At 33.3% G+C, this 24,807-nt stretch overlaps 1 protein-coding gene across 2 annotated transcripts in view; it reads right to left on the bottom strand.

Moving 5' to 3' along the window:
- Positions 1–1,792: 1,792 nt before the first annotated feature.
- GALNT13 (polypeptide N-acetylgalactosaminyltransferase 13) overlaps positions 1,793–24,807 on the bottom strand; it is a 601,907-nt gene continuing 578,892 nt past the window's right edge. For both annotated transcript variants that reach the window (XM_077153856.1, XM_077153857.1), the window contains 2 exons: positions 14,696–14,830; positions 1,793–2,497 (listed from right to left, as the gene is read on the bottom strand). In XM_077153856.1, the coding sequence (XP_077009971.1) occupies positions 2,357–2,497; positions 14,696–14,830 (276 nt within the window). In that variant the 3' untranslated portion in view covers positions 1,793–2,356. The remainder of the gene's footprint in view (positions 2,498–14,695; positions 14,831–24,807) is intronic.

Genomic DNA, 24,807 nt, shown 5'->3' with positions numbered 1-24,807 from the left:
GGTATTTTACAGTATTTTATGTGATTTTTGGCTTGTTAGACACTCTGATGGCATGTGTTCATACCATGAGGAATCTTTGCAAATGTTTCCATCGTGAATTTCATGCAGCTTTATGTAGTTTTAATTTTTGATGTATTTTTGTTACCACCATAATGAACTTTCAAATATTTAAAACGCTTCTGAAATGTGCCAGTAATTCAGCTTCAATGGAGTAGGTATGTTTTCTAAGAAACTGTCATTAATCATTTTCTAGATAACATGCATTTGACTGGCAAATCAATAATAAGTGGAACAAACTGTATAAAGGAATCTTTAAGTTTAAAGAAGAAAGCTGGGCAGGGACATTTTACCTCATTTTAGTTCAGATAAGAGGAGAAGGAAGAAAAAGAGAATGAAAACAGAAAATGTGATTGGTAAGTCAGGCTCAGTTGACTTGAGGAACTACTATCAATTTAAAATAGCAGTTCTCAACCTCTCAGGAGTGAGAAGTTCCTTTGTGAGTAGGCTGTAAGCTATAAATTCTGTCTTCAGAAAATCATATTTTCGCTTACAATTTTAGAGATTCAGGGATTCCCAGAGATCTCAGGGTGGGGCTGTTTGCATGGTAAGCCCCTCTCTTGGAGAGGCTTTTAAGGAATAAATTTGGAATGTTCCAGGTTGTAGATGTCTTCCCTATAGTTGTACCAGTGCAAAACCAAAAGAGACACTAGCTGAGAATGCTGGCTGAAAATTTCATACAAGTTTTTACCAGTCTTAAGGAAAGTTTCTTTTCATTATAAAGCAGTGTCTGTATGACTTGTGTTCGTATATGTGTGCATAAGTGCATGCGTGTGAGTGTATGTGCATGTAAGAAAGAGTGAAAGAGAGGGAGTATGTTTGTATCTAGCCAAATTGATTAATATTTTCTATAAGGATGCTTTAAGAAACAAATGAGGATCAAACGTGGAATTTTCTGCTCCATGGATTTCACCTTCCTTTTTTTTCTTTTTCTTTCAAATTTCTATTAGCTGCTGAGCACATTCATAATTAATAAAATACACATGTACAGCAACTTTATGGATAAAGGCATTTTGCATGATGTTAAATTCAGAAACTTATTAGCATGAATCTCACTGATTTTTCTTCCTTTTCATGTCTTCTTTCTGCTCTTGACTTTTAAATACAAAGGGTGTTAAGGTGGATTAAGAATATGTGAAGCTAGCTCAATTATGACTGTGTTCCTCGAGCCAAGGAAAATGATATTTAGTAATTAAAATAGAAGTTTTAATTAAAATAGAAATTTAATGGATGTGTATTGAATTCTTCCTCTAATCATGAAAAATGTAAATATTGAAGCATAGCAAGGAGATTCTGATAACAATGCATTATTTAAACACACAAAGTGGAAATGACAATGGTGACTTAACTAAAACATTTAAATGCAAAAAAAGTTAAAAATTCAGGCTAAAGCTCTTATGTTTTACATACACATCTGTCCAGTATAAACAGCAAGCCAGAATCTCTCAAGCGAAGAGAAAAGGGACCATGCAGTTTATGTGAGAAAAAGACAATAGTGATTTTCCCACATCAACCCTGGAACTAAGATGATTCTTTCACTTCAACCTTTGTTAGGAGTGACTAGAACCCAGCCAGAGTACTTCTTAAAATGATTTACGTGTATTTTAGCTTCATCTTATTCTCCTCTCAATATCTCGCTAATTTCTTCTGAGTTCATGTACTTTAAATTGAAGTTTCAAATTCTCCTCTTTTTTGTTTAAATATGATGCTTTCATAAGATTTCTATGAATATACTATCCAATTCCATTTTTTTAAGAGTATAAAGCTTGGAAATTATTTTCTATGATAAATTCACTGCTCAGAAATAATTTAATATTTGGACATATTATTGACATGGAAATTCAAGATGTTTCCATGAAGGCCCAGTAGAAAGAGAGTGAGTTTACAAAATAATCAAACTATTTCCTAATGAAGACATCTTATAAGGCATTACATTTTCGCTCTTTCAATCACTATAACAAAAAATAAAAACAAAAATAAATCCCAACTGACTCTGTGAGATGAATGCAATAAGGATTTTTTTTTAAAGCAAAAACAATTTGATTTTTAAGTTCTTATGATGTTTAGTAACAGTTTGCTGTTATTCATACTTTTTTATGTGCTTCTTTGATCAGGTACAAATTTCAGTAGGGAAATAAGCAAACCATCCTAAAAATGAATTATAAAGAACTGTGTTTTAAAATGCTAAAAGGATTTTTAAAACTTTCAATTCAGCAAAGTTAGTATTTTCCCCTAATCGAAATAATGAAAATAAGAAGTGCAGACACTTTCCTGGCTTGGGGGAAACAGTCTTTGGGCATCACGCCCCCAGGGTCATGTTCCTTAGCAGCCATTGTTGGGACCTGCTTCCGCTACAGTCCTGCATGGTAGGCACCATTTTGTCTTCTTCAGAAGGTTCATCAAGACACTGGTTACTGTTAACATGTCTCAAGGTGAGTCTCTGTAAAAGATAACCAAGAATCAATGCAGCCTATCTTATCTTTAGGTGAACTAGAATATCAGCTTAAATCTGCTCTTAGAAAAACCTTTTTTGTTTTCTTTTGGCATAACATACAGTTAAATTTTTGTAAAAGGAACTATGCACAGGTGTCTCTGAAGTAATTACTATCCAACTTTGACTACTATGGTTTCATCACTGTCGAATACACTTTGCTTTATAGATGATTAAAGAGATGGACTGACATTTATTATGGAGCAAGAAATCATGCTTCTTTGACAAAAGCCCATTGAGAGTTCAGTTGAGGGCTGCAAATATTCATAAGCTTCCTCAAAAGTTTGGTTTTCTTAGGCATTTGTCATTACTGGAATCATTTGGTAAACATACAAATAGATGCCACAGCTGTGAGCCAAATGAACAAAACTGCTAGAGATGTTATTTCAAAATAGTCAACACATTATAGTATCTGTGACTCTGAGACAGTCATCGTAAAAGAGTGATTATCAAAGCTACAAGTGATCTCTACTACTCAATAGCATGTTCACTATATTTTGGTTTATATTTTTAAGGATGCCAAAAATATACTAAATAAAAAGAGGGACATAATGGCCATATGTTTTAAAATGATATTTTTATATTTTACTTTCTTATAATAATCATTAACAAATATCCTCTCAATACCAAGAGGCTGAAATGTAATTCCAGCAATTGCATCACGTTAACCCGTCATTACATGTTTTCTCTTTTGAATTCTCCATTATACTTTGAAATCATATTTTTGACTGTTCAGACATACATTTGAAATCAATATGCTTTATACATGTTAATTTTATTTCTACACAGTTTCATGGATAATGCCTAGTGCTATACTACATGAAAAAGTAGGGAGGCATCATAATGTATGGGAGGAGATCTGTAGGAATATTCTGAAAAAAAAGTACTCCATGTTTTGTTTTGCATTTGTGTGTGTGTGTGGCAAATGAAAGTAAAAACAGGCAAAATCTTTTGGGGGGGGCTTTTGATATTGAAAATTGAGTGAAAAAAATAATGAAGATCCATGCAATAAAAATATGGAGAAACACTTCAAAGAACAACTGTAATTTGCGTGGATTAGGACTGAAAACCCTGGAATGCACTGTTCTGAGAAAAGATGGAATGGAGAATAGGTTTAGGGTGGAGGATGTTTAATAGACAAGAAACAGGAAATTAAAAGAAGGTTATTAGATATGGAGGAGATTTCAAAACTGGGGCCTTTGTTGTTGCTCTTTCAATACGTGGGATCGAGCTATTTATACCAAGAAATGGTATGAGGAAGAAATGGCCAAAGATAGACAAGAAGATGGTTGATTTATGCTTATGATGCCACACACTGCACCAGCAGCCAGCTTAGGAAAAAGACACAAAACAAAAACAATATTTTTTTCTAAAAATCAACTAAAAATTCTTCATTTTTGTTACATACCTGAGGTCTTTAATTCTATATCTTCCTTCAAAATGGTCATTTACCCTTGCTTTTATTAGATCTGCTTTTGAAAAAATTATTTGAATTTACACATATCGAGTACTTTATTGCCCATTAAGCTATCTCAGAAAGTCTTTGTCTTATTCCATTCTGAATACACAGCGTGGTAGTTGATTGCTTTAGTCAATTATTGGCTAACCTAGGCCAAAATGCACATATGAACACAGACTTTGAGACTTTTCTTTAATGATCACATCATTAAAGAATATGTAATGTCAACTACACAAATAGTAATTTAAAAATACTGGTAACCATTGCACTTTCTAAAAAATACATATATATATATATGTATATATATATACACACACATATATATATACACACATATATAGATATATATATTTTAAGAATTCATTGATAGTCAAAAGCCACTGCTGCAAAGGTAACAAACAAAATACCAAAAAACTGGAGTGTATATAGTATGGTAGACAGAGAAGACAGTTTAGGTTCAGATAGATGGATCTGGGCATGACTTCCTGCTCCCCTACTTACCAGTTGTGAAAACTTGGGAAAATCCCCCAAACTTTGAGGAATCAGATTCTTCATCAGAAAATACTTGCTTTCATTTACAATTACGTACAAATAGACCCTTTCCCTTTCTGCTTTAAAAATGTGGCCTTCAGATATCCATCTAGCTCTGATCCCTAGGCAACCTGATAAGGAAAAAAGTGTCCACTGTTTCTAGACAATAGTGCTTATGGTAAATATGATCACTGATTGGTAAACTGTATCTGTCCTTATAATAGAAAGCCAAATTTGGGGATTTTCTAAGAGAGGAGACCCTTGCAATTCTACATGTTCCATTGGATTCCTTGGAGCTATGCCTATGGAGTTGTAACAAGAGATAGTGCCCCCTCGGGCATGAGGCTATATAGCCAGGGTGGTTTCCTTTTTCCACCTGATTTGGATCTCATTCCCTTGCTGTCTTCTGTGGAGAAGCTAACTCTCAGAAGTCTCTCAAAACTGCTATAGGAATTGCTACAAGTTCTCTTCTCTCTGAGAGAATCAGCTGTGTTCTTTGCCCTAGAATGCTCTAAATAGACCTAAGCCAAGGCTTGTGAACTAAAAGTTCACCCCTTAGAAAACCTCATGCTGGTTCACACTTACCAGGCATGGCTGCTCTGTGAACAAGATGATATATGCAAACTGCCTAGTGCACAAATTCCTGGAGTGCAATGGACCCTGGCTTTTCCAGCTCTTAAGTTTGGAATGTCCTTGTCTCAAATATGCTTCTAAAAAATTTTCTCTCCTTCCCCTTCCATATGTCCAGATTCCCAGCTTGTCACTACTATCCTAACTTTGCTGTGTTCTCCACTGACAATATTAGTTGGTGCATCTAAGACAGAATAACTCCTTAACTTCCCATATGCTCTCAAAGGAAGATAATAGACAATGCAATATCCTTTATTTTCTGAAGAATATTACATAAAGCCCATATCAGTTTGTTAACTTCACCTAAATATGGGTCAAGTTTTTTTGCATGGGCAAGCATCAGGAATTGAACCCAGGTCTCCTGCATGGCAGACGAGAACTCTGCCTACTGAACCACCATGGCCCGCCCCAATATTGGCTCATTTTATAGATTACTAAGAAGATATTTAAAAATCACACAAATGTGAGATAAAAGGTACAATTTTTAAAAAGGTTTTCTTATTATTATTACAATCGATTGCCATTAAATAACATTCTCCTAAACCAAAGACATGTTTAGAAGTAATCACTTCATACAGTCACTGAAAATTACATTAGACTTTAATAATACATTTACTTAAAGTAATGTATTATTTTAATTTCATAATGTAATTATGAAAATAATTATAAACTCCAGAAAGAATATTCTATATCTACACACAAAGAATCTAAAATTAACATAATAATTATGTTTTAAAAATCCATATTTTAGACTGTTTTATAAAAAAATTCTTCAGCCCTGATATAAAATCCATTGTCATACAGACACAGCTAAATTAGCCAAAAGAGCTAATATGACTGTTTTAAAGAGTTTAACCTTAGCCACAAAGAGGTCTGGTGTTTGCCCTGAGCATCTAGAACGTATTCTATGGTGTCTTTGTTTGCCTGGAAGCCTTGGGTCATATGAGGCTAACAACATGATTTGAGGCAAGGACTGGCCACATGTTTACAGTCTTAGAGTGAGATTGGCCATGTCAGAAAAGCCAACAACCTAGTGTAAGTGGCAGCTTTGAGTCATATGGCAAACTTCATTCAGGGGTCTGAGAGCAACCACGTGGGCAGTTAGTCTATCATGCCTACATGAGGAAGCCCCAGTACAAACTCTGGACGCTACAGCTCAGGTGGGTTCCCCTGGTAACTGTGATTACAATAGTTTTCAGTAGCTCTCTGACTTTTTCTAGCAAATTATTGAATTTGAGTATGGTTTTAGTAACCCTACAAAATTGCAGTTGGTGACAGAATTAAGGGTGGTATTGTGGACAGTGCTCTCTTGTTAGTCGACAAAAATTCTTGTCAATGTTATAATATTCTCTATTGATTATATTTATGCAATTACGTTTGAAATAAAAAACCTGGAAGATGCATATTCATTAACAGCAGACTAAACACAAATTAATACAAGCAATCTATCAATTAATGAGCAGCTAAGACTTAAAAGACAGAAAAATAATGCCATGGAAAAATGGTTCATAAAATATTTTTCTTTAACCAACTTTTAGAGTAGTAAATTCCCAAATTTCTATGAAAGAATAGAAGGAAAATACTTATGTGACACAAAACTCTGAAATTTTTTAGATAAAGTCATTAGCAGGATTTTGAGAATTATTTCTAAAGACTTCCATTCTTACTAAGAAACTAGTAGCCATTTTTTCGAAGGGCTATCATTACATGTTTCCACAGGGGGATGTTAGGAGTCATCAGCTCCTTTGTTTCCTGAGAGACAGGACTGGGTGATTATATGAAGAAAAGTGTGAGTCTGTTTGACGAAGAAAATAATGAATAATGACAAAATCAAGTACAATGGCAATAATCAACCAATCATTATTGACAACATACAATTTTTACTGGGTAAGGATGAAAGGCACACATCACAATAATTGCATCCATAGATGCATCTAAAATGCATCCTTTTAGATGTCATTAATATCAACTTTATCAGTAGGAATAAATGGAGCTAAGGAAGAATCTTAAGAGGGGCTAAGATGAAATGAGGAACTTTTTGGGGGCAAAAGTTTACTTTGGATAGAAAAGGTTATATTCTCAATATTTGTTCTAGTACTAAAATGCTTTTGGTGCTAAATGAGTTACTTTGTGAGTGGATATTCAAAATAGTTTATTAGTCCAGAGTGTTTTCAATTAGGGAACTTGTTCTCCTCATTCCTTTGCCTTAACTTTGAGTGAAATATGGAACCAAGGGAGGAAGCTAGGGGAAAATTTAGCTTTAAGGCTTTGCTTTTTTTTTGTACAGTATGATATTCATATCATTTCCACTTAGGTTTCACAGGGCTTACTTAGTCATCTTTATAAGGATGCTACATTTGCCTGGCCACATTAGTCTAGATGTCAATTAGAAAAGTAAAGAAGGGAATACAAAGAAAAAGATCAACTCATTTTGAGTTCTAAAGTGATCTAATCTCTAAACATGATTCATAATAAATTTATTTTTCTGTTTCTTGCTTTTCAAGTGTTTCCTCCATGACAGCATAACCTCCTTGAAGGTCTTGGACCATTACTAACCACATCATGAAGGCCTGTGTCCAGCCACAAGAAGCACTCAAAACGTTTGCCATATGAAACACTAGCTGAAACAGAAAATAAATTCTATTAAACTTAACCTATGTTTCTTGAGCAGCTTAATGGAAACAAATAATTGGATTTACTTTTTCAATTTTCAAATTGCTTGAGGTCTATAGTAAAAGGGTAGACACAATGATTTTTAAAGATAGGAAAGATAACATCATATATCATATATTTTATTTGTAAAATAACACTGATCACTGAATAGTCTGATTTGCCAAAGAGACTAGATTTTTAACCAAACCTGAATTTCTTATGCATACTATTTGATTGTTCTCATCTAGATCATTCTCAACCCTTATTGAACTTTTCTTGGAAATGTCACATTAACATTAAATACCATAGTGCTAGTGACTGTGAGTTTCATGTGTCATTAAAAAGAAAAATGACTTATCATTTTATTTTTTTCTGTTGTCTTGCTATTTCTTTTTCTAAATCGATGCAAATGTACTAAGAAATGATGATCATACATCTATGTGATGATATTAAGAATTACTGATTGTATATGTAGAATGGAATGATTTCTAAACGTTGTGTTAGTTAATTTTTTTAATTAATATAAATAAATAAATAAATAAATAAATAAGTAAATAAATAAAAGAAAAGTGACTTATAAGGCTGCGTGGTATAAAACAAGAACAAAAATGAAACCTATTCCACTTATGTTCAGGATACGTGACCCCAGAACAAGAATACAATAGAGAAACGTTTTAGAACAAACAAATGGATACTATTTTTCAAAAAATAAATGACTACAAAAAAAAAAAAAACAGAAGGAACTTTCATCTAGATACTCCTAAAAAGCAATAAATCAAGAAGAAAATTTAGAAATCTCAAACAACCCTTCTATGATGTTATTTTTTTATTTTAAAAAGCAATAAAAGTATTTACTGTTTCCATTTGTTTTAGCACAAAGTATAATGTGTTATTGTATCTGATTAGTTGTCTAGAAGACATAATTATAAATATTTTATGTGTGTTTCTATTATTGGTCTATCATTTATACTGTGCATATTTATACAATTGAGGGCATCTAATTAAGTATCCTACTTCTTACACTTATATTTGAGATAAACAATGTCTATAAAATTTTTTGCCAAAATTCATTTAAGTTTTCTGTTTTGGGGAAATGTCTTTCCAATTTGGAGCTATACTGTTAATATATATCTCTAAATGCTTTTCTCTATATTTGTTTCCTTAAAAATGGTTCTTAAAAGTAGAATTACAAGTTCAAAAGGCTCGACCACTTTAATAGCTATTAGTAGAGTTTTCTTCAAAAATATCTTTAATAATAGCAGCAGCAAACACTTCTTGTATTTATTATATGCCAAGATCCCATAGGAGTGTCAATTTTATTATATTGCATCTTCACTTGTATTGTGAGTTGCCATTAAAAACATTTCTTCTGATATTAACACAATAAAGAAATGAGTAAAAGAGAACAGACAAAATATCTTTCATATATGCATTTTTGATAGTTGCTTAAACTAACTTTATTTTCACTTGATATCGATATTTTCCCCAAACTTTTATATTCAAAGCCTTGTGTGTTTTTACATTGGATGCACATTTTCTTTCCTTTTAAATATTCTTTATAAAACATACCATCCTTTTGTTACATTTGTTGCAAATGCCTGTCACTTTAGGAGAGTATCATGTTACCTCAATTTTGAAGGCAATTTGACATACAGGATGACATGCCCCTTAATATAAAATCTTTTCCTGCAACTTTATTCAAATTTTTGGCTAGAAAATAGGATAATATTAACCCTAAGTTATTTAATTGTTCTCCTCTGAGGCGTAAAGCATTAAAATTTCTTGGAATGTACAAAATTTTAATCATATAGTTTTAAGATGCATAAACAAAATCATATTCTTGCTTTTAAACATATTTGTATGCTTTGTTATCTGAAAAGAGATGTGCCGTGGAGTAACCCTAAATCTACCTTTCCAAAGACAAAATTCTAAATGAAAGTCACCTAGAATATTCAGGTTTTGGTGAAAAATAAGATTTGCAACACTGTAAAATTAGGTTCACTTTTGTATTAAAAGGGACTAAGTAAAAAAATTTAATATTTTAATGAACAAATAGAACTGACTGCACAGTTGATTTAAGGACCAAACATACTGTTCTCAGTTTAAGACGACTTACTGAAAGTTTAAAATTAAACCCAATTGATTATTTTATTGTTTATAATACAAACAAAGTAAGATTGAAATTAACCTATTACAGATATTTAATTTCGCAGCAAAAGTAATAGGAATTTCATTATTGATCAAGGACAGAATAACAATTATTTATAAATTAATGTGATAAAATTGTTATTCAAAATATTACATGATCTCCTGATGAGGTAATCTGCACACTCAGTTGAAAAGAATGAGTATGCTAAAAATGAAGTCTAAAAGTTTAACAAACATGAATTAAGAATACAATATTAAACCACTGAATTTTATGTCCTTTGGCTGATTCTATATAAAAAAATCACAGCTACGGTCATTGGGAATCTAGAAAGGTCATACTTGTTTGATATGTACAATTTCAAAAGATAAGTAAAGCCATTGTTTTTATTAGGAATTCTACATAAGGAAATGGGTTGGGTCACTAGCTATAGATCACTTACCTTGAAATTATATTCCCATTTACCTGCTTTCTGATGAAGGTAAATAAAAGAAGGGGGTTAAGTAACATCTAAATAAAAGCTTCTGTGATTTCAGTAAATGTCAACCCAACATTTTATCTACTGAAAACAATTTCTTATATTGTGACTATGGGAAACACTGAATACAGTTGAATATTGGACTCAAACATATTTTCTCAGTCAGCTTGCTCAGTCACATGAAAAGCAGGACTTATTTTTAGCAACATATTTTGCTCCCATGTTTTTCTTTGTTGCATAGCATTTGTTGAGCAGAAGTGTTCTGTTCTAAAATTAGATCCTCATACTGTATGTAGCTGCCTGGATGTTTAAAAAGAAATGTGGTTATGTGAACTGATTGCAAAAAAATGCAAATTCTTTTGGGTTAGAGCACAATTGTGATGTTCAAACAGAAAGTAAGTAATGAATAAAATGGAAGGGAGGACTGACAGACCTTCCCAAAAATAATTTTTAAAATGTCTCACTGAGATACAATTTTTTTTTTCTCTTTTAATTTTAACTCTGTGGCAATGTGCATTTCATAGCACTTCAGTGATCAGGTAATTTATTTGAGAGATTCTAGGGCAGATGGGAATCCTGCAGTTTTGCTAATGATACTCAGGTTGTATCAAAATGAAACAGGTTAGGACAGATATAAAACAATAAAACAATCACAAATTAAATTTATGGTCAGGTTGTTTAGGAAATATTTACAGAGAAAGTGGAAAATTCAGTTTCAAATATAAGTTGATCAAAGACATGTATTTCATAGCAATATATGCTTAGTTTCATTTAAATAGCACAATTAGATAAATATTATTTTATGAATATGTACAGTTAACATATGTAAGTAATTAGACCTCACTGACAATGTAGCTTTATGATTTCCTGTTTATGTAAATAGAACATATTTATTTCAGAAAATCTTTCCCATTATTAAACAAAGGAGAATTTCTTTGTAAATAAAATTTGGTACCTTAAGTATTCAATAGTATTTAATCATTTGTTTTCATTTACAGTGTTGTACATTTTGCATACTCTATCATCACCATTAAAAGCATTTAATTGGTTCTGGCTTTCCAATGTAGTATAGTAGAATGATTGCTGGACTTTGTGCCAAAATCCTGGGATCTGTTCATTTAGACAAGTCATCTAAACATTCTAAGTTTTGGCTTACTAATTTTCAATATCAACAATACTTTATAGTGCTATCATGGAAACTGAATAAGAAAACGGATACAGAGGGCCTGGAAAATTATAAATGGTCAATAAATGTTATTCCTCTCTCTTTTCTTCCTGCTTACCTAAAAAATAAACAAAACCAAAGCAGCTGGATGGAATCCATGTTTTGAGATTTCATGACAGAGTTTCCAATTCCCAGGATATTCCAACAGGTTCGTTTTCTTTTCAGGACTCTCTGTCCCCAAGATTGAAATGACTACTGGAGATAAATGATGGAATATTTCTGCTGTTCACACTGGGCAATTCAATATTATACCATGAGATTCAAAACTGTACTGATAAGTAATTTTCTTTGAATACTTTCTTATGATCTAAATTCTGACTTGGTAACTGGTGGTGCAATCTTAGTACGTTAGTTTCCTCACAAAGGCGAAAAGAAGATAACTTTAAGGAAATTTTCAGATCTATAATTTTGCTATGGCCAGCAAATTTAATTCTGCTTTGAAAATGTACTAATTTAAATGCTTCTCAGGGAAGAATAATATCCTTGCTAGAAAAATATAAAGATTTGAATTGAAGAAGTAGCAAGCAACACTTATCTACTTTCCTTTTTTTTTGGAATGTGAGAAGAATAGAGAAATTTAGCACTTACTCCTCTTTCTCCTTTCGGTACCTCATGGTCTTTTGCTCTCCTTCCCTGGTGCAGGTCTTGTCATATTCCAAGTGGATTTATGCCTTTTACTGACTGGGCAATATGTTTTCAATAGTGTACAAAAAGACGGAGGAATATTTGGTCATTGTCTACACCTGTCTTTTTCAAACTTAAATGTGCGTATGAACAACCTGGAGGTTTTGATGAAATACAGACTGGGATGATGTCTCAGATGCTGCATTTATAATGTGTGGACCAGTGGGATCCTAAACATAAACTTTGAAAGAAAAGGAAGTCACAAAAAATAAATATTATACATCAATTAACTTAAAAAAATCATCTCCTTTTTGGTAACTTTCTCAGAAATAATAAAACAGTCTTTTATTTTAAACCTGAGATTCTCAGAAAGCCAATGCATTAGTCCTAAAATTATTCTTTTCTCATGTGACTTCCCTATGTTATGATTTATAGATTATTAATTTTGGCAGAGTAGTAGCATTAGACAAATTGAACATCACAATTTAATCTTGAAATATAAACATATAAGGGTCTAAATGAAGCCATGCTTTATAAGCATTAAGATGGTTAGATTGTATATTTAAAATTAAAATGTCTTGATATTTATTATGCCTTATTGTAAGAATTTATGTGCGTTCTGGAAGCAGAAGTTACCTGACACAAAATATTGCAATGCTGTAAAATACTGCAGACTACTAATTTTCCAAAACAGTAAATTTACAAATACCAATTATTTATCTTCAGTGAAGCTACCTCTTTTTTTCATATCTCTTTCTTAATCTCTTAGTATTCAATGGTATTGCTACTTTTTGATGGAAAATATAAACAAAATATACAAGTAATGACTAACAATAGCCATTTAGGCATCAAGGAATTTGGATTATAATTCTAAAAGCTAGTGTTTACTCAAGGGCTATGGAAAATTTAAAGATTAAAAGTAGTATTCTGAAACTCAACACTGATTCATCTTATAAAAATATATTTATAATCATTCCCCTTTCTTGATAAATACACACTAGATTTCCCTAATTTTAGATTGAGCCAAGTAAAGTCCTGGACTTCTGATAGAAATATACAACAATGACAGTGATAACAACAAAAAATTGCATTTAAAAATATTACTTGCAGGAATTTCTACTTTATTTGTACATCTTCTTTTTTTTTACTTTTCCTCACAAAAGAGATAGATAGTCCAGGTTCACCCACACGTAATTAGCAGAGGAAATACATCCTGCAGGCTTGCTATAAAGGGTAGTGATAATAAATAATGGAAGAGAAAAAAGATGGTGGCTAAAGAAGGGGATAAGGCATGAGAAATCCACAGTCAGAATAGAATACACTGGTTCAACACATAGGAAGGTTTCAGGGTGTCCGTCTTTAAATATATACCAGAGAAAGAATATTTTGTCGCCAATGAGTCTGATAACATTGCATAAACTTTAGTCCCAAAATTTAACCCTATCGCATCAAATCCTAAAAATTTCAGCAAATTTTCCTATCTCATTTAAGAAAATACAATATCATACATATTAAAATGACATTCAAAAAGTTTTATAAAAGAAAGCTTTTTAACATACCCGAAGATGCTTGCATGGAACATCACATCTGTGAGGCTCATTTATCTTTTGTGTATTATTTATCTTATAAAAATGAAATTATTTTTCCTTTTAATAAATCACCAACCATTTAGTAATGTGGGAAATGTACAGTTGACCAAGTCATTTTGCTAAGCAAAGATAAATGGAAAGAAATGAAGCTATATCAAGGAAGCTTCCTTATGCAAAGGAAAATATTTCCTATTTATTAGCTCCATCTGATGGCTGATATGATTTTTACACACTGCCATGGCTATAAACTCCGAACAGTGATTTTGTTGTGCTAGATTGTGTTTTCTCCCTTCATATCAGAAAGGTGTGTTATATTGAGAAGAGGCTGCTCAACTGATAAGGTGCCTAATTACTTTATTGAATTCTGTAAAAATATATAGTATTATAAATGCCAATGCTGTCAGCTTTTCTCTTTTAGGTTGGGAAGTGTAAATTTCAGAGATCATGACATTAAAATTTAACATTTGAAAATATGAAAATATTGGCAATATTGACTTGTTTGAATTCTCCGTACATTCTTTTCAGGTAAGCTTAACTTTCCTAATTTTATGTCAAGCAGATGCATGGAGATAAAAATATTTAAGCAAATAAAAATGATTTCATTTTCCTGATTCATATTTTATACTAATGAACAAGTTTGGCAAAAAAAGCATATTTATATGATAGGCCATCCTAATGTATCAGGATGAACAATGTATAGTTGAAAATACCACTCTTCCAATGCAGAAAAAATAGGTTAGGATTTAAATATATTTGAAATATAAAACAGAAAGCAAGCATTAAATAATTAAAAAATTAAGGAAAATACTATACCTCAGCATCATAGTCCCATAACTGATTTCCTCTCATATGGTGGCATTTTAACATGATTACAGGTCCATTGAGTCTAGAAACATCCAAGCATAAATCATCGGTTCGGATTTCTTTGTCAGCAGTATAAGAAAATACCTGAAAATATAAAATTCAGCTAATAAAATAGTATCAACTGAAACAAAAATATCAGTAAATCAGGTCAATCAGGAGAAGCTTACAAATCTGATAAATTTAAGTTTTCAAATGGTCTTTACCATGTTTTCTTGAGAAAGCTAGTTCATTTTTCTGCCTCTTTTTCCTCAACTGCAAAAATAGGGATAATGTCATCTGTTTCATAATGTTTTGATGAAGCATCAGTTTAACAAACATCATTAAGTACTTATTACTTCCTGCACTGTACTTGCCTTTAGAAAGTTCACAACAGATTAGACAGCTTGTAAATTATGTGGCACTCAATAAAGAAAGCTAGTCCTTCTTTCCATCATCTTATGACCAATTCTCCAACTCAAAACAATACTGTTTTTCATAAAGCAGTTTAGTTTCCATAACATAGGTGCATCATCTGAGTTTTATTAAATATCATCAATGGATTACTGAACAAAATTGTAGAACTATCATCTCTAGAGACCTCATTAAAGGTAGGCTCCATATTTATCTTTTTAAATAACTAAGAAATGTTGAGGTGGTTTGGGGATTCACTGTTAGAAAATTCAAATTGATACAACAATAATTTCTTTGTGTGAATAATTTATTTATGACATTGATTATTAAAGTTTCATGAAGGTTATTAAGTACATAATTATAAAAGTTGCTTTCTTTGTTTCAGCTTTGATAAGCATGGTTCGGTATTGTGTGAGTCCTTCTTTTTTCCTCACAATGTCAAGGAAAGGTCATCTCAGCATCGTTTTGTTTTCCCGAGCACTGTGATGAAGTCTGAAGAAGTCAGCACTATAAATCACTTATAAACTTGGGAGCCCTAGTCTGTAAACAGAACAAGTTAATCCTGAAAGTGCTGTCTCTGCAGCACTGCTGCTCAGAGCTTCTAAGAGAATGGCAAGTGGAAAGATGAAGCTACAAAGTCAATGATAGAACACAAGTATGCATTTGAGCCAACATCTTAAAAGGAAATTCTCCACACAGGTTACTGTTTTAAAGGCTTCACATCCAGAATTATATAATGAAATCCTTTAATTTAGCCACAAGCAGACAACTCAGTTAAAAATGGGCAATGGTCTTGAATAGACATTGCTCCAAAGAGGATATACAAATTGCCTGAAAGCACATGAAAAGATGCTCAATATCATTAGCCATCAGAGAAACACAAATCAAAACCACAATGAGATACCATGTCATACACATTAGAATGGCTGCGAGCAACAAAATGAAAATTACAAGTGTTGGAGAGGATGTAGAGAAATAGGAACACAGTCATTGCTGTTGTCAATGCAAAATGGTACAGCCACTGTGGAAGACAGTTAAGTAGTTCCTCAGCAAGTTGGTTATGGAATTACTATATGATCTGGCAATTCCACTACTGGGTATATATCACAAATAGTTGGGAGCAGAGACTCAAACATATATTTTGCACACCAATGTTCATAGTAGCATTACTCACAATTGCCAAAAGACAGAAGCAACCCAAGTGTCCTTCAACCAATGAATGGATAAAATATATCACATATACACAATGGGATGTTATTCAGCCATAAAAAGTAACTAAATTCTGATACATGTGACAATACGGATGGATCTTGAAAACATCATGTAGAGTGAAACAAGTGAAAAAAAGGACAAATATTATATTACTTATATCTCACTGATATGAAGTAATTAGAATAAGCAAACTCATAGAGTCATAATTTAGAATATAGGTTACCAGGGGATGGGTTGGTATAGGGAATGGGAATTTTAAGGTTTAAAATGCACAGGGTTCCTATTTGGAATGATGGAAATGGATGGTGTTGATGACAGCACTGAAATACATATCTGAATGAGGTTAAAAGGGGGAAGTGTTAGGTCGTATACATGGCAGTAGAATAAAATAAAATAAAAAAATCCATGGAAGTGCACTACCTAAAGAGTGAATCCTAAGTTAAATCATGGACTACAGTTATTAGTACAATTATAAAAATAAGCTTTCATCCACTGTAACAAATCTACCACACCAATGCAAGGCATTAATAGTAAGATGGAATACAGGAATCTTGTTTTTCATGCATGACTATTTTCTAAACTCGTTAACTTCTTTAATTAAGAAAGAATAGAATAAGGAATTTGAGGCACCGAGGCTGACCTCTCCCTGTCCTCTTTCCAATTTTTTTTCAAAGCTGGCCCATGCTTCTCGTGTAGTTCTTCGTTCCAGTTCTGGGAGCAAAACAGTAAACTTTCTACGCATACTGGGAGCATATATGCTTGTTACAGTCTATCTGGTGGCAGTCTGAAGGATTGAACTGGAACATTCACAGCGAGCTTACCAACACAGAAATTGCCAGTGTGTAGAAGGCAGCTCACATAGCTCACCTACAGAATGCTGCAAGAGAATAATCAAATCGTAGCTACTTGGGGCAAAGGTTTGCTGGCTGTAGAACATACAGTGCAGTGCCTGGGATGATAAGAAAACCTCACTTTCTACGGAACCAGGGAAGTTCAGAACTGTGTAAATCAAGGACTTGTAGAGCCATTCATGCCTACTCAGGAAAAGACACATGTACAGAAAAGACAGGAGAAGACCCTACACTTTTGCCTCAGGCTATGCTCTGATTTGTTGTTAAGACAGATAAACTCTGAAGGAGACCGCTCCTGCAGGTCAGTCCACAAAGACTGAGAAAAGTGATTTCTTTTGCTTTACTTTTCTTTTTCTTTTTCTTTTTCTTTTTTTGTTAGCTCCTGGCATTAGTGAAATCTTGGTCATAACACTATCTAGAAAAGAGTTTAAGGAACAGGAAACTAGTGTCCAAATTTCAGCAACATCTCATCAAAATATTAAAATGTTAAGGGTGAAACAAAAGATTAAAAAATATACAAAGAAACAGGAAACAATGGTTTGTGCAAAGAAGTAGGATAAAGACATAGAAACCATCAATGAGAAAGACTAGGGCTTGGATAAACCAGAAAAATACTTTCAAAAATGATCTTAACTCTGATTAGATAGCTAAAGTAAATTATGGACAATAATTAAAGGAAATCAGGAAAATGAGACAGAAATCACAAAAAGAAAACAGAGGTAAAGATCACAGTGACAGGAAGAAAAAATGTTTCCTAGAGGGGTTCAACTGCATATTGGAACTGGGAGGAGAAAGAATGAGTGAACTTGAAGATAAGATAATTAAAATCATTCGGCCTCACAAGCAGAAAGGGATAGTAATGGAGAAAAGTGAATAGAGCCTGAGTAACTGTGGGGCACCATGAAGCACACACACTGTGGAAGTCCCAGAAGGAGAAGAGAGAAAAACAGAGAGAATATCTGAAGAAATAATGGCTGAAAGTCCCCACATTAATGAAAGACATGAATATATACATCCAAGATGCTTGACAAACTCCAAACAGGGTATACTCAAATAGATTTATAGTGAGACATAAGTTAATCAAACTGTCAAATGACAAAGATAAATAGAGAATTCTGAAACTCACAAGAGAGAAGCAACATATTATGTATAAGGGAGACTCAATAAGACTAATTTCTCAAAGGAAACCATAGGGGCAAGAAAGCAGCTGAATGACTATTTCAAGTAATGAAACCAAACTAATGTCAGCCAAGAATTCTATGCCTGGCAAAACTGTCTTTCAAAATGAGGGAGAGATTAAGATATTCCCAGAGTAACAAAAGTTAAGGGAATATGTCACCACTTGATTAGCCCTTCAAAAAAAGGGAGTTCTTCAGGTTGAAAGAAAAGGATACCAATAATGTTGTATGAGATAATAAAGATTTCCATAAAGTTGATGACATGGGTAATATAAATGCCAGTACAATTTGTTTGTATTTTTGGTTTATAACCCCACTTTTTACTTCTGACAGGATCTAAAGTGCAAATGCATAAAATGATAGTAAATCAATAGCTTTAGACTTGTATAAATATACAGTTTGTGAAAATAACTACATAAAGGAGGTAGGAAGTAGGGGCATAGGAACAGTGTACATATGCTATTGAACTTAAGTTCATATCAAAGCAAATGCAATTTTTATGGATTTGGGATATAAAATAATATTGGAAAAATATACACGTAAGGAAATGAGAAGATATTCTTAAGGATTCTCTACAAAAATGTGCAAAACACTTGAACAGAATCTAAAGAGGATGTACAAATTGACAATATCATTAGCCCCTAGGGAAATGCAATTGAAAACCACAATAAGATACCAACTCATACCTTCTAGAATGAGATTTTTTTTTTTAAAAAAGGACAGTAATAAGTGCTCACAAGGATACTGAGAAATGTGAACCTTTGTATATTGTTGGTGGGAAATGTAGCCACTATGGAAAACAATTTGGCAGTTTCTCAAAAAGTTAAACACAAATTCACCATATGACCTGGCAATCTCACTTCTTGGTATATCAAAAAAAAAAAAAAGTTGAAATTAGGGACTTAGATACTTGTACACCAATGTTAATAGCAATATCATTCACAATAACCAAAAGGTAAAAGCATCCAAAATCCATCAACAGATGAATCAATAAACAAAATATGGTTTACACATACAGTGCAATACTATTCAGCCTACAAAGAATAAAGGAATGCAGTTCTGCTACACGTAAAAACATCAATGAACTTTGAGGACATAATGTTGTGTGAAATAAGCCAGACACAAAAGGAGAGATCTTGTATTCTAGCTATACGACATAGCTAGAATATACAAATTCACAGACTCAGAAAGTAAAGTGCAGTTTTCCAAGGTCGGGGAGGAGGGTGAAGGGGGAGCTAATATTAGCATAACAGGTTCAGGGTTTCTACTTGGAGAGGGGGAACGTTCTGTAAGAGATGATGCTGAGGATAGCACAATATTGTGAGAGTGATTAGTAGGATTATACTAAATTGTATACTTTGAAGTGGTTGAGATAGTAAAGTTTATGTTGTATATGTTTCTCCACAATTGAGAGAGAGAGAAAGAGATTAAGGAGACAATAACAACTAAGGCAATGAGGTGTGCTATCCTGGACTGGTTCTAATAATGGAAGAGAAAATGCCCAAAACAACAATATTGAAACCTAAGAAAAAACTGAAGCATAGACTGTGAGTTTTATATCAATGTTAAATTTCTTGAATTTGATAACTGTCCTTAAGTTGGTCATATAAGTGAATATCCTTGTTGCTAGAAAAAGGAAGTATTAAGTGTTCAAGGAGCATAATGTATACAACTACTCTGAAATATTTATAAAATCAATAGGAGGTTTATAAAATCAATAGGGGGGAGAGAAAGAGAGAGAGAGAGAGAGAGAGAGAGAGAGAGAGAGAGAGAGAGAGAGAGAGAGAGAGAGAGAGAGAGAGAGAGAGAGAGAGAGAGAATGATACAGCAAATACAGCAAAATGTTAAAAAGTTGTTCTATCTGGGCATATCTGCTTAACTTCCTCTGGTCTGTGACATTTTCTCAATTTCCTTGTTTTTGATGACTGACAGTTTTGAGGGGTGCAAGTCAGGTATTTTATAGTATCCCTCAATCAGGGTTTGTCTAATGACTTTCTCATGGTTAGACTGGAGTTACAGGTGTTAGGAAGAAAGACCAAAGAGGTGACATGGCATTTTTCATCCTGTCATGTAAAGGCACATGCTACTAACAGGTGTCACGGTGTAGAAATTTGGTCACATACCTGATGTAATATTCTCTTGTGTTCTCCACTGTAAAATTACCCCATCCCTTTCCATATTCTATTCTCTGGAAGCAAGTTCCTAATCACAGCCTGTACTCTAGGAAGGAAGGAGAGCACATTTCCACTTCCTGGAAGGGAGGGGCATATACATAAATTACTGGGAATTTTTCTAACACTGGAAATCGATTTTAAAGTGTTTCTAAAAACTTCAGTCTGAAACGGGGGACCACATCTTTATGTTTGATTTATAGGTAGCACATTAGGATTTTCACATTTAGAAAATAAATCTAGCTTAGGGCCTCTTGCTTAATTCACTGAATGAAGAAAAAGTTTGGTTCTTATTAATAGGTGGATTGAAGTGGGGAAATTTCTGCCTCACAGAATGCTCTCAGTCATGTGTAGGCCATGCTTTAAAAGCTGTTTTGGACACTGGCCATGGTAAACCATTAAGACCATTTTGATAATTCTTTGGTGTTACAATGACCCTAAAATGCACCTATAAATTTGCAAGCATTGCTTTTTTGAAGGAAAAACAAAACAACAATAAAAATAAACATACCAGCTTCTGCATATCCCATCCAGATCCATATTTTCTACTTTTAAATAAAAAAAACAGCTCAAAATCTTTTTAGAAAGTTAACAACTGCAGAGTTGGAGTTGAAACATGAGTATTGGGGATGCTTTCATTTGAAGACGAATATTCTTTATAAGAAATGTGAATGGATGCTGGGCTGTGTCCATGGCAGCCCACTGTAGCCTTTTACTTTTATTGGAAAGGTATCTTTTTATATATACCTGCATATACATACAGTGTACATATCTTTTTTTTTTTGGTATTTGAAGTTTTTATTTATTTATTTATTTATTTATTTATTTATTTATTTATTTATTAAAGAAAAAAGAAATTAACACAACATTTAGAAATCATTCCATTCTACATATGCAATCAGTAATTCTTAACATCATCACATAGATGCATGGTCATCATTTCTTAGTACATTCGCATCGATTTAGGAAAAGAACTAGCAAAACAACAGAAAAAGATATAGAATGTTAATATAGAGAAAAAAATAATACTACTACTAATAAAAAAAAGACACAAACAAACAAACAACAAAAAAAAAACTATAGCTCAGCTGCAGCTTCATTCAGTGTTTTAACATAATTACATTACAATTAGGTAGTATTGTTCTGTCCATTTTTGAGTTTTTGTATCTAGTCCTGTTGCACAGTCTGTATCCCTTCAGCTCCAATTACCCATTATCTTACCCTTTTGTATATACCTTTTTCTGAATTGGATCAAGACCTTTCATGACAGAATACAAAAAATGGAGTGAAAAAAAAGTTCCACAGTCTGTCCCCGCTTTTGGTAAAATAACAACAGTAAAAAGCCTTTTAAATTTTGGCAGCATTCAGCATATCATTTTTAATGACAAAACCACATATCCAAGTATTTTCATGAGGTTGTCTTAGAAACAGGATACAAACTATCTTTTGACAGCCTCTGTAGTCTGAAAATTCTTTGTTCCTTTTTCCCCTAAGTCAAACTTCTCTTGCCTGATGTTTACATTGTAATAGGGTCTCAGCTCCTCTCTACAAATCTTAATTTTCTATCATCCTCAAGTTAAGACTTCGGCCCAGTCTGGGCCAGCATGCTTGCTTCCTTGCATGCACCTGCTCTCTGTGCTCTCTGCGGTTTTTAGATTCACATTGTTCGGATACTCCCTGTACAGGCAGCATGCACATCATTGCATCATGAATGATTCTTCTGCATCCCCAATTAGATTGAGTATAGAGATTGTACACTTATTTACTTATTTGTATTTAATATGGTAATGCAGCAGATATAAACGGAATTATAGATATTTATGTAATTGAATAATATATATTCAATTATGCCCTGTCCTAAGGTGGGCGGATGGGAATTGCATGGCCTTAACATTTCTGGAATAGGAGATAAACTTTAAAATGCTTTATTTTCTGTGCTCCAGACAACTAAAAATAAAATCAAAATTTTAATTTAATAATATTGGAACAATACATTTTTGATAATGTATTATCAAAACAGATTATTCATTTAGGTTGTTTAGATAATATCCATTTCACTAGTTCTCACACAAAGTATTTGTGGTAGCAAGGTATACCAAAAAATAAACAAGCTTCTTAATTTAGAGAAACCTTGGTTTAAATCCTCTTCCAATACTAACCATCTGTGAGACAAAGAAAAAGTTTAGATGATCAAACCCTGAGTTTACACAATAATAAAAGTACCTAGTAATAGGACTAATATAGAAGTAGTATTGAGAGACGTGTTAGTTCTCATTCCTCATCACTTTCATAGTCAGTTGGGACCAATAATTTGCCATCTACCCTTAAAGAGCTGGAAAAGTATTAGTAACTAAACCAATCATACTTCTGATTAGTGCTTCAATTTAGTGTATGAAGAATTAATCCTAGAAAAATATATAGAAAAGAAGACTATGCAAAGGAGAAATAGTGCACATACTTCTGTAAAATATATGACAGTTTTTAATAATTAGAATATATTATTAATTAGGGAAATTCCCTAATAAAATTTAGAAAAAATTGTTTTTCAAAACTCTAATTTTCTTCATAGTTTATACCCAAAGAAAGGATGATAATCCAAGATATCTCAGAAACAATTCCTTTTCATATGGTGCAAAGGATACACAATTAGGATGCTAAAACATGGAAGATATTTTGTTGATAACTTATGGCTATTATTAGTTCTTTTCCTTGTGATAAATGATTAGCATTGGCTAGTCAAATATTTGAACATGATTTCTTGTCTAGTTTTAGGTTATCCAAAATTCAGTGTGCTATATTTTCCTCCCTGAAAAACTAAGTTTTCATATTTGAAAGAAAAAAGAAACACACATGAGATACATTGGCTATGTCATGTCATGGTCAGGTGCATGTATCAACTTGGCCAGGAGGTGGTGCTGGTCATCTAGTTGGGCAAGTGCTGGTCTGTCTGTTGCTATGAGGACATTTCATGGACTTAAATCATGATTACATAGGCTGTATCCACAGCTAATTGTGTTTGTAATCAGCTAAGGGTATGTCCTCTGGGATGAGTGAAGCTTAATCTAATCACCAGAAAGCTTTTAAGAAGGATTCAGACGAGACAGTCACTCTTCCTGCTTTAGCCAGCCAGCCTCTCCTGAGAGTTCATTGAGGACCTTCATTGGAGTCACAAGCTCCATAGCTTGGCCTGTGGATTTTGGGACTCTTCCATTCCCATGGTTGTACCTCCAGTCTCTCCTGAGGGTTCGCTGAGGAACTTCATCAGAGTTATTAGCTTGTGGCCTGCCCTACAGATCTTGGACCCTTACATTCCCATGGTTATGTGAGGCACTTTTATAAATGTTATATCTACAGGTATCTCCTACTGACTCTGTTTCTTTACAGAACCCTAGCTAATACAGCTTGGTACCAGGAGTGTTTCTTAAGAAACAGAATCTTAAAAATGGGGTTTTACAATTGGTTTTCTACTCTGACTGGATTCAAAGGCACTAAGGACTCTGTTTCCCATAATCAAAATGACATTGCCAAACCATGGGGTGAACTGGTGAAAGAGATAAAGTATCACCATGGGATTCTTATAATGCTTCACTTATACAAAGCCAGGCTCTGGAGGAAAATGTTTTTTACACCTTTATGGAGTTTGTGGAAATAAGAAGTATAGAGATGTTGGCTGGTTGTTGTTAGAGATGCTGTATACATTAATGAGATAAAGGGATGAGCTGAAGGCTTCAAATGAGAAGCATACATGCCATATGACGGATGTAAATGTTTCTATGAGTGCCCTGAAGGAAAATATGACTTCCTGTAGCTGCAGACTTGAGATCTCTAAAAATCAGACTCAAAATCTTATTGTTAGAATAGCAACTTTACAATGTAAACTGAAATCTCAATCTTGCATTGAGATTGCATAATGGTGTCTGCCATTAAAGTGAGGGCAGTAATTGGAAAGGACTGGGAACCAGAAAAATGGGATGTTGACATATGTATTGATAATGATGTCAGTAGAGAGGTTGAAACCCTAGGTCATGCTGGTCTTTTCCAGATAACCCTGTAACAATCTGTCCTGAGGATATAGCTGCCCCACCTCCGGCCTGTTCTGAAGAGTTGGCCACCCAACCTCCACCTGAAGGGATTAACCTTAGAGTGATTAATCCTGTTTCACCAGATGGAACTAAAAATGAATGCCCTGAAGCAACTGGCTTGGAAGATATTTCTAATTCTTTTCATGACCCACCCCACCACCCCTCATTTCTTTCAGA

The sequence above is a fragment of the Tamandua tetradactyla genome, chromosome 3 (genome assembly GCF_023851605.1).
Source record: "Tamandua tetradactyla isolate mTamTet1 chromosome 3, mTamTet1.pri, whole genome shotgun sequence".
NCBI lineage: Eukaryota > Metazoa > Chordata > Mammalia > Pilosa > Myrmecophagidae > Tamandua > Tamandua tetradactyla.
This window is presented reverse-complemented; position numbering and strand designations above follow the sequence as displayed.